This window comes from Glycine max, chromosome 15, assembly GCF_000004515.6.
Source record: "Glycine max cultivar Williams 82 chromosome 15, Glycine_max_v4.0, whole genome shotgun sequence".
NCBI classification, from domain to species: domain Eukaryota; kingdom Viridiplantae; phylum Streptophyta; class Magnoliopsida; order Fabales; family Fabaceae; genus Glycine; species Glycine max.
The window spans coordinates 21,891,237-21,902,832 of record NC_038251.2 but is presented as its reverse complement, the minus strand read 5'-3'; the positions used below and the strand labels follow the sequence as shown (position 1 = coordinate 21,902,832).

Genomic DNA, 11,596 nt, shown 5'->3' with positions numbered 1-11,596 from the left:
GTTGGACCTTGAAACAATCTTGTAAATTTGAAAAGTGGAGGAATCGTTAAGGCGTTGGACCTTGAAATGATCTTTTAAATTTGAAATGCGGAAAGAATCGTTAAGGCGTTGGACCTTGAAATGACCTCAAGTGATATTTGATAAAAAGAAGTTAGTTGTGAGTTGGTTTTATCTTGGTTTTGTTTATTAACTTTCAATCTCTTTAAAGACAACTTTACAACACTAGTGATTGGTTAAGATTGAACTTTACAAAGAAAAACGAGATCATCGATGATAGATGGAGAAGATGGATGTGCACATAATAACAAGGGGGACCCCTAAGGGTACATAGATCACATTCAAATCCTTAAAACAAAAACTAACCGGATGACAAACGAAGAACACCGAACGAATAACAACGTAGAAGTTTATTACAATCGCAATTCAGTAGCGCCTCGTCCTCATTTTTCTCTTCTTTCTTTTTCTTCTCTCTGATTTCTCTCAAAGAACCTCTCAATATTGAATGCCCCCCTTTCCTTAGCCTCCCTCACACCTATTTATAGGAAAAACAAGCATTTGGGACCATGGCATCTCGCCTAGGCGAGCTAAGACTTAGCCATGAAGCAACTGGCTCGCCCAAGTGAGCTGGTTACTTAACATGGAAGTCTTTTGGTGGCCCAGGAAAGCCAGAGGTTAGCCTGGGCGAGCTAGGGTCCAGAAAATTCCCTAAAATGACCCTTTTTCCCCTCCCTTTTGGTATCTTTCGCATTCCTGATCAAAACATTGAACGATCTCTCGTTTTGTGCGGAAACTGGTGTCGAACAACACCTTTCAATTAGCGAGAATTAAAACATCATCAAATGATAATTCCTGGACGAAATTAGGGTATGACAATGGTTATTACGTTTAACCTTTGGTTCACCCGTTTATGAAAAGAAAAACTATTATGTATATCCATAATGACTCATAAAATAATATAACTTTTTTTATAAAACACAATAAAAAATGACTCATAAGCGATGAATGTTTGAGCAATAACAACATAATAAGAAATTTACTAAAATTTAACTACATCGAAGTTGTTTTAAAACTAACATAAAACTAATTAAAAATATATCAATTGTAAACCAAACCTATTAATGTTTCAAAAAAAATCATTTCCCACTTGATGTTAATGTTGTCCTTTTTATCTATTGAACATTTCTTGAGCAAGTTCATCCCTCCAAAGTGTCCAAGCACATGATGTCTCCACATGAATTATCATATCACCTTGCACTCCATTTTGTTCCTCCTCTATCAATTCATGATATAAAGGATCCACCACCATTTCTCTTCTAATTTGATTGTGAAGCAAACAATATGCGGTAATTATCCTACATTGAGTTTAATTTGACTAGATAAAATATATGGCTCTCAAATTGCCCATCATCCTTTCACAATCTAAAACATCTTTCTATAAAATATTTAGTTGAAGAATGTTTTATGTTGAAAAATTCTCTTGGTGTGGTTGGTTGTGACCCTTGCCTCCATTCACTAAAGTGATAGCTCCACCCACCTATGAGGTGCAAGAAATCCGTCCTCATTTATATAGCCAACATTACACAAATAGTAATAACCTAAAAAAATATCACTTATAAAAAAGTTTAAAGAAAAACTTATTTTAAAAAAACTAGACTAAATAAGGCATTGTACCTTTGGGCACTTTTAATCCATTTCTACGAGATATAACATCTCCAAGAACTGTAAAATTTGTAGCGGATCCTTCTTATCTAGCTAAGACATAAATAAATCATTGATCTTGTGAACAAACTCTTAAGGCATGTGTTGCTATGTCACCCTTCTCAGTCTGATATCTAGCTTTATCAACTTGTGGGACATTTAACTTTGTGTATGCTCCATCTGAAGCTCCTAGACACTTCACAAAAAGATAATATGTCTAATGTCAAAATTTACTATTTAAATATAATTGAATAACATCTAAATTGTCTTATTTGAGATATTACCTTAAACCATTTTCAACCTTCATCAGTACAATTTCCAGGCCCAAGTTTTGGTTGCTTGAGTAAAATAGTAGAAGATGGCAATATAATTTGTTCTTAATTTTGAGAAAAATTTGATGAAGAAATCAAGTCTTGGAAGAGATAAGGATGAGGAGGAGGTTGTGGAAATTGATGGAAAAAAAGGAAAAGTATTGATGATTGAAGCTCTCAAAATATTTTTAAGAGGGTAATACTCAAACAACCCAATGTTGATTTTAAATTCAAGAAGAATGACAAAGAGGTAGCATACAAAACTGTTGCAAGGCTTCTCTACCTTAATACCATTCCTTTCAATGTGGCAAGGAGTGAAGCATTTGCCCAAATGATTGAATTGGTAGCAAAACACGGTCTGAGGCTTAAAAAGCCCTCTTACCATGGAATTAGAGTAAGGTATTTGAAAGAATATTTGGAAGCACATAGAGTTTCATGGAAGAAAACAAGGTGCACTTTAATGACTGATAGTTAAACTAACAAGAGGAGGAGGATAATACTGAATTATTTTGTGAATAGTCGGAAGGGCACTGTGTTTTTGAAGTCCACTAATGCATCTACTGTCTCAAAAACAACGGAGAAGATATTTGAGATGATAGATGAGATTATTTAAGAAGTTGGTGAAGAGAATATTGTCCAAGTTGTGATGGATAATGTAGCCAATTACAAAGTTGTTGGTACTATGTTGATGGCAAAGAGGACAAGGATGTATTAGACACCTTGTGCAGCACACTGTATTGACTTGATGTTGGAAAAATTTGGAAAGAATATTTATATTTATCAAGAGACAATTCCCAAGGCTAGAAGAATTAAAACATAATTATTAAAGGACTTATCTCATTTCTCTACTACATCACTTTATAAAAGGAAAAGATTTGATAAGGTCAGACTTAACTCATTTTGTCACATCTTACCTTGCTTTAGGTGCCTTCATGAGAACAAGAGTGATTATTTAGAATGTTCACAAGTGACCAATGGAAGGACAACATGTTTGCAAAGACAACAAATGGGAGATTGATTGAGGATGTGATTTTGGACAAAAAGTTTTGGAAAAATATTTTTATTTGTCTAAAGGCTGCATCTCCTCTAATCAAAGTGCTTCAAATGGTTGAATCAAAGGAAAAAACAACCAACCATGGGGTATCTTTATGGGCAATGGACCAAGTTAAGGGGGAGATCCAAGAGGAATTGAATGATGTCAAGGTACTAATTTGTAGCTATGTTTATATTTGTTTATTATTTTGTTTGTGGTCTACTAGTCTCGATTTCAAAACCAAACTCTAATTCATTTTTTTAGTTATGAACCTCGAAGGAATATCATTGATGGAAGATGGGACAACCAACTTCACGGGGCATTGCATGTTGTTGCTTATTATCTTAACCCTAAATTGCATTATGGACCTAGTTTTAAAGTTGATTTGAAAGTTAAAAAGGGTTTGATTGCATGTGGTCTTCTAGTCTTTATTTCAAAAGCAAACTCTAATTTAATTTATTTTTTAGTTATGAACCTCCATGAAGATGGGACAACCAACTTCACAAACCATTGCATGTTGTTGCCTATTATCTTAACCCTGAAATGCATTATGGATCTAATTTTAAAGTTGATTTGGAAGTTAAAAAGGGTATGATTGCATGTATAGTAGTAGTATTTTTTTCATGGCTAATTCAAAATTGGAGAACCAGAGGCAAGCTAGAAGATCATCTCTGGAGCTAGTACTTGAAAATATTGCATTGAAGAAACTAAAGATTTGGATACTCCAAATCTAGGTGAGGATACGGATGGTGTTCTTGGAGTACCACCTCTTGATGAGAGACTAAGGCTCATCTTGCTAATATGATCAATGAAGAATAAGAAGATGATGGAAGAATTGTGGACATCTTGAGTGGTTATCATTTTAATTTTGGTGATCTATTTTTGTGTTTAGAGGTCAAGCCTAGGTGTTTATATCTTGTATTTTGGACTTTTGGTAAAAGGAGTAGGCATTAAGCATTAGTGTAGTATTTTAAGTTGTTATGTTTCCTTCTTTGTCATTTATGAATTATGTATGGAGTTTGTTTAGTCATTGATTTTGTTATGCAAGTATGCTTATGATTTTAAGCTTAATTAAGTATATGACGTGTGGTATAAGTGTTTTCTTTATCATATTTTTACCATTTTATATGCATAAATAAGAATTATATGCACGTGCGCACGCTCACATACACACACATTCATTTTACAAATCTTGTAGAATCTTAAGTTTTGATTTATGATTTAATGGTTTACAATTTTGTGTCGAGGTAGAATCTTGAATTTGACTACCTTGATTGTTTCACCCATTTTTTTTTTTGCATCACGAGATAAAATATGTAAAAATATTACAACTTCTACACCGATGTCCTTAGTTAGTACAAGTCTCCCAATAGTATTCAGTAACTTGCACAACTTATAAAAACACCTTTGGTCCATCCTAGTCTTTTCTATGCAAGCTATATTGCTATTGCTAATATAAATTAACCGGTGAAAACTGATATCTCTCACCAATGCTCTGCAATAATGATCCAAAGTTATCCTTCTACTTTTCCCTCTTAAATAATCAATTAAAAAATATGACTCATTCATAAAAAAGAGAGCAAGTTGATTCAAACATTGTGAATACAAAGTGGTTAAGAGGTTGATTTTCTTCTTCCTTGTAGGATGTAACCATGTCATAATCTATCATAAGAGAAAAAATAATAATTTTAACATGAGGAAAAATATCACACCAATTAGGGTTAATCATTGCTTTGTTTAATCTTTCTTCCGCAGCATTGTTACGTGTCCTTCTAACTCAATTTTTTTAAAAATGTCATTGAAGTCCCTGCTGATGCACCAAGGAAGTCTAGACATCCCACCCAAATTTTGGATCATCTTTGAGGAATCTTAGAGTGTTGCTAGGTGCACCCAACATTTTTGCTGGTGCACCCAACACTTGTAGTGAAAAGGTCGTAATACCCCTGACTTATTTTTTAAAAAATAATGCGAGACTATCTCTCTCCCGCTCCGCGTGCATTTTTGCTTCTTCTTCCTGTGTTTTCTTCTCTTCTTCCTCACAATGTTTTGTTCTTCTTCTTCCTCACCTCAGCCATTTTCATATTATTGTTGCTCACGTCACCGGCGTTTTCCATTTGTTGTTGCCGTTAAGAGGAGGTTGCGGGAAGAGGTTCTTCTTCTTCTTTATTGAGGAGCTTGCCACCATTGTTGTCGTGAATAGGAGGTTGCCGTGAAGAGGTTGCGAGGTGCATTGAGGAGGCTTCCGCGAAGAGCAACGCCGCCATCCACCATCGAGGGAGCTTCGTCACCGTCCACCGTCGAGGTAAGCTCCCTAACCATGGCTTTTAGTTCGTCATTGCCGCAGTTTGGATGCTGGTTACGGATGAAGTTGATCTGTAAGCATACGGATCAAATTGATCCAGAAGCATGTTACGGATCAACTTGATCCATAGTATTCAATTTTAATTTTTAAAATTGTTTTATATTTCATAAACAGTGAGTTTTTTTGAAATTAGGATTTAGGGTTAGTTGATTAAGTTTATACTAGTTTGAAATTGGAAACTGTGTTGTTGTATATTACATTCTCACCCAAGACACTATGTCATGGCTACACATTAAAGGTACTTTCCCATTAGCCTTAACTTGGTCTATTTGGAAGCATAGAAACAATGTAGTGTTCTGTAATGCTCGATGCTAATTCAATGTTTCAAGATGCTACATTAGCCTTAACTTTCGTCTTGCCTTAGGATTTTTGAGAAAGATGTCACAGTCCATTTTAATCTATGGGCAAGTAGCTTTACACAAAGTTTTATGTATCAGCAGAGGATTATATAGTTATGAGTCTAATTCATGTAAATTTCATATGAAATATATATCCATAGATTGGTTCCCTTTGAGAATATGAATGTCCAATTGAGGAACCATTTGTATGGTCCTTTTCTGTATTATCAGTACGTGTGGTACTCCATTTACATTTTCTTTGACTTTGTAAATATAAGAGTATTTAAAACTGAAAATTTCTACTAAAAGGTACCATGATTGATAGCTAGTCTTATTCATTCTGAAACCTTATCAATTTCTTAAGGAACATTGAAACAAATAGTAAATAATTAAGTACATGTAGTTTGAGTTCCAAAAACATATATGGGTCATATCGATCTCCAAAATAAAAAGATATAGATGAAGATAATGTTGAAAGTTTTTCATGTGAATATTTGCTTATGTAGTCATCTTTACAGGTAAGTGCTTAATGGATGAGAATAGCTAGCCGCTGAATCATGGAGTAGAGTGGGTTGAAAATATTATGCATATTGTTTTTTTGGTTAATATTAAGCATATTGAAACACACGCCTAATGTAAATGAAATAAGGGAAGACAAATATAGAACAACACTTTCATGCAAATAATCATTTATGTATATACCTTGAAAACTTGGATAAATTCTCATAGACCAATGAAATTTGCGTTAGACCAATGAAATTTGAGTGAATGAAATCAGTGATGGAATTTGCGGTAGACATTTGCAGATCATGGTTAGGACCCGAGGATTAGGTCATGCCTTAGGGCATGATACTGACAGAGGTGTGCGCAGAGGAGATCGTGCTGATTTTGATGATCCTCTATAGCGTCAACGGCCTACGGCATCCATAGGCAGGCAACGAGTACCTGTGATTGCTGCGGACGATGAGCCAGTGGTCCTTGCGGCAGAGGCTACCGGAGCTTCGATTGAGGCTGACGTATATGCGGATAAGCCAATGGCAAGAGGTGATATACATGACACTGGGGCAGACACTCCTGCAGACACAGGCACACAGGCTGCTGAGGATGAGCCTGAGGGATTTTCGGGTGGTCCGAGGGACCCATCCGTGCTGACCGAGTATGCGGATCACGTTGCAGACAGTGTATGGATGGGAGAGGTATTTATAATATTGAATTTAGTTGTTAATTATACTTTATGATTGAAATTTGTTTTCCTTTAAAAGATGATGTTAACAAATTGTGTGTTCCTTTATACTTCAATTCAGGAGCGTCCTGAGTTGAAGCTATCCTCTCGCGGGAGGAAGGTGCATAGTTTAGGCAGGCTTGTCCCTGCCTTTGAGGGGCTAGTTGTTGGGACAGGACTAAGTCCTCTGATAGCATGTTCGGTAGACATTGGCGATCAGTGACTTTTGTCGTCCTTTGTCGAGCGATGGCACCGGGAGATGTCTAGTTTCCAATTCCCTGTGGGAGAGGTGACGATCACGCTGGACGACGTCTCGTCTCTTCTGCATCTGCCCGTGGTTGGCGACTTGCATGCCTTTCAGCCCTTGCACATGGATGATGCGGTACAGATGTTGGTGGACTTATTGATGGTTTATGCAGAGGCTGCCAGGGCTGAGATAGGGCAATGTCGTGGATCGTACATATGTCTGGAATGGGTATGTGATATCTATGAGTGTCGATGTCGGGCAGGTCATTGGACAGCTGCGGCTTGCGCGTATCTTCTTCATCTTCTGTGTTGCACTCTTTTTGCTAACAAGAGTGCAACCAATGTTCATCTTGTGTTTTTGGAGGCCCATTGTGACCTCAGTCAGACCGGGAGGTACGCCTGGGGAGTAGCTGCACTGGTCCATATGTACGACCACCTCAACGATGCTTCTATCAGCACCAACCGACAGCTTGGCGGTTACATCACGCTGCTGCAGGTAACAAACATGTTTTTGATTCGTTGAGGTTCAACAATGTTTAACTTTAAATTTTTTTAGACTTTCATTATTAATGTCTATGATTTTCATGTTACCTTTATAGTGCTGGATATACGAGCACTTTCCCTCGGTCGCGGAGTCCACTGCTGATCCGGAATACGACGAGAATTCACCGCGTGCTTGTAGGTGGATTGCTACGAAGAAGACCGTAAAGAGCATACGTACACCAACGTACAGGGAGCGCCTAGACCGACTCTAGATTCCGGATGTCTGTTGGATCCCACATGGGGAGCACCGACCGGTCCAAGACTTCCATATGATTTCATGTTATTCCAGTCTCCTGCGCTTAGGGCTCCTTGCTGTGTATTACCTACCAGAGAGGGTCATGCGGCAGTTTGGATACACCCAGACCATTCTAGCTCTGCCTGTCGATTCATGGGTGTCGTATGATGATATACACGATAGGTGGATGCACTATTTGAATCATATGGTTGCACCAGGTGAGGTGTGCACTGTGCCAGGTCAGTGTGCCAGCGACTACATAGACTGGTTCTTCCGTATTTCACATCCTTTCATGACACCAGGTTAGGCAACAGATCCTCTGCCAGATGGTCATGCTCCGTATCCCCGAGTCGTCCCTCAGGTCCCACAGACAGATATCCCTCACGTGTCGGAGCCAGGAGCACCATCGACGTCTGCAATGCCCGTTGTGGACGAGCCTAGACATGCAGTGGTAAGTAATACTAATAATTTACGTCATTTACGTCAATATTTTCATAATAAATTGTTTAATCTGTTTGTATTGTATTTAACAGGAAGTTTGCTATGAGATTGCTGAGAGGTTGGAGCGCCATCTGAGCCTAGGGGTGGTCACGCCAGGCTCATCGACACATGAAGTGATCGAAGATTGCCTCAGGATAGCCAGGAGTGTCACACAGGACCAGCTAGTATATGTTAGGTCTCGACGTAGGCGATGCACGGATCAGGCGTAGTTTATGTACATATTTTATATTGAAATTCGATATATATACAGTTATTGTACTTGAACCCATTTCATTAGTAATGTTGGTTTTATTTATTTCCGATAGTAATGTTAGTTTTATTTATTTTCATTGATTGTGTATTCCCTTTGCCTAATCTAGCTTAATGGATCATATTAGGATTGTGATCAGCTCGCTGCCTATTAAATAATTTTTTGAAAAATATGTTTTTAAAAATGTTTTAAAATTTAATTATCGCTATACTAGGTATAATTATAGGATTGTGATCAACTTGCTGCCTATTAAATATGTTTTTTTAAATATGCAAGGGCTCAACAAAATAAATTAATAACAAATCAAACTAATGATAGACTCATCAACTGAAACAGTCAAAATTAAGCTCAACTAGCTTATAATTTTATAATTTTATTCTATCAAATTAAAAAAATGTTTTTTTTTTAATTTCTCTCCTTAGATAAAAATCTGTATTTATATTTTATAATTTTATAATTAGGCTAACATTTATATTTTATTTTAAGAGACTAAAAAATAAAACCTTCTAATTTGAGAGACTAAAAAATAAAACCTTCTCATTTGAAGCATTATACATCATATTAAATTAATAATTGACTCATAATTTATTTATTTTCTTGATTTCCATATTTTGCATCAGAGTTAAATGTACTTTGTTAAATATTTTTAATTAGTTCAACATTAAATAATTTTTAATTGATGACAAAATATATTTTAATTAAATTTTAATTTTATAGTAGTTTCTTTTAAAAAAATGAACTACTCGATTTCAAATAATTAATTAGTATTTTTCGTTTGTTGTAGTTTTTTTATATTTAAAATAAATTTGCAAGACCGACAAAAAAGTAAAAGTAGTAGAAATCAAATTTAACAGAGAACGACAACTCATCTTCCATTTCCAGAAAAAAAAAAGAACGATTATGCGATACATGAATTCAAATAGTACATTAACTTCAATATAGTCGAACGAAATTAAATTTGCATCAAATACTACAACTAACTCATTCTAATTTTGCGACAAGGACAACTCGTCTTCCATTTCCGGTACAGGTTTACTGAAAACAACTAAAATTTCTATTGGCCCAATCTTTTTCTAGTAGTTAGACTCAATCAACACCTTCATCACGTCATCGTTGGTTTTGAGTTCAATTATTTCGAATTTTATAACTTTTTCTGAATAGTCATGGTAACTTGGTTTCCGAAAAAATAATCGTCTTACCATTTGTGTTTCATGAATACCATAAAGGGGAATCCCAGGAGGCGCAACTTGTTTGATCAAATCCTTCAGTTCATCCATGGTACATCTGGTGGGAATGTTAAACTTTTTGGGATTTTTTCCTATGAACGAGTAACCAACAAACTCATTTTGGTGTGACATGTTCTACTTCCCATTGTAATATAGCAGGGCATCATGAGTAGGGGTCATAGTGGCTTGAAGTAAGTTTAAAATACCATCTGGTGTTCTAGCAATGCTACATAATAACTCAATCGGACCAACAAATGAAAATTCATGATTACACATTAACATTGTGTTAACATCAACATCATCTTTCAGTTGCATACATTGAAACCAAAATTGATTACCTGCATATGTGAAAGGCTGGTGGTAGTAAATTTCATCCAAAAATTGTTTGTCGGTTAGCTTAAGGATATTGTGTATTCTAGTTTTTAACGTTTGAAAATCACAACCGTTAGGTACTCGAATGGGAACTGGAGTGGAAGCTTGAAAGGAAACACCACTGTCGTTGTGAACAATGGATCCATTTGAAAAAATAAAACATAATGTGGAATTCACAATTGTTTGACTTCTTGTCTCTCCCAAGAATGCCATAGTTTTTTGTAAGAGTTGGGTTACGAGTGAAACTTGTGGTTTTTTACAGTGTTAGGTTGTGTCATATATATAGATGAGTTTTAATATCAGTGCTGCATTTTTTAAAGATTAAAAATATGCATACACATGCTTTCTGTATGTGTTGTCAACTACAACAATGACGTGACACGCTTTATCTTGCATCAGATTTGCATGTGTAGTCATGTTGTGCAAGGTCCTGTCACTTGCTTTATGTTAATGCAGACAACAATTTATCATACACGCTTTTTCACAATGTGTTGTCAATTCAGACAACGATATATCATACATGCATTTTTAGAATTAAGTAATAATTTTGTTGTGGACGTAACAAATATACAAAGACACATAAATGTGAATATCCAATTCAGAATGATCAGTCATTATAAATTACATGTTCAATAATCATTTATGTCAACATAGTCTCTCTTGAACATCACGAAGCTCTTGTAATGTTGCATTCTGCTAATACATGGATTTGGCCACGGCTTCGCCTGAGGATGACAATTGCTAGACCATAACAATGCTACAGGCGGTAAGGGACAATGTTCATGTAAATAAACCTGTTGTACATGCGAAAAAAGTGTTAACTCAATCCTACAAAACTCATTGCATAAATATAAAAAAAAACACTTCAATCTGCAATGTATCTCAACAAAATGATTGTCATACACATGACCAATACAAATTATACGATGCAATAAAGAATTTTCCAGCGGTTGACTTCTAAGAGAAAAGAATATCATGCTTTGTTGTGATACAACCACCAACATATTTGGATAGCTCACAAGCACAAGGAAGACCAAGCGTGGTTCTCACCACGCAACCACAACTTGAGGGATTCTTGCCAGCATAGTCAACACCCCCTAATTCAGCAACAATCTGATTTAAAGCATACCTTGAAACCATTTCAAGAAGCCTCTTGTATAAGGTTTTTTTGAACACATGTCCAACAACATGTGTACTTGTTTCAAATGATGCTTTAATCTCCGTGTGCTGCAACGTAATCATGTTGTTCATGGCATCCC

The 11,596-nt window shown here is 36.0% G+C and overlaps 1 protein-coding gene across 1 annotated transcript; it reads left to right on the top strand.

Moving 5' to 3' along the window:
• Nucleotides 1-7,223: 7,223 nt before the first annotated feature.
• On the top strand, nt 7,224-7,965 carry LOC112999597 (protein MAIN-LIKE 1-like). Its single transcript, XM_026125913.1, has 3 exons — nt 7,224-7,439; nt 7,542-7,706; nt 7,810-7,965. The coding sequence occupies exons 1-3, from the start codon at nt 7,224-7,226 to the stop codon at nt 7,963-7,965; spliced, it is 537 nt and encodes a 178-aa protein (XP_025981698.1).
• The last annotated feature ends 3,631 nt before the right edge of the window (nt 7,966-11,596 follow it).

Excerpts from the sequence above, each read along its gene's own strand:
- LOC112999597 (XM_026125913.1), top strand. The coding sequence starts at position 7,224 with ATGTCTAGTTTCCAATTCCCTGTGGGAGAGGTGACGATCACGCTGGAC. Across the intron at positions 7,440-7,541 it reads CGTACATATGTCTGGAATGG|AGTGCAACCAATGTTCATCT; the intron begins GTATGTGATATC and ends TTTGCTAACAAG. Across the intron at positions 7,707-7,809 it reads GTTACATCACGCTGCTGCAG|TGCTGGATATACGAGCACTT; the intron begins GTAACAAACATG and ends TTACCTTTATAG.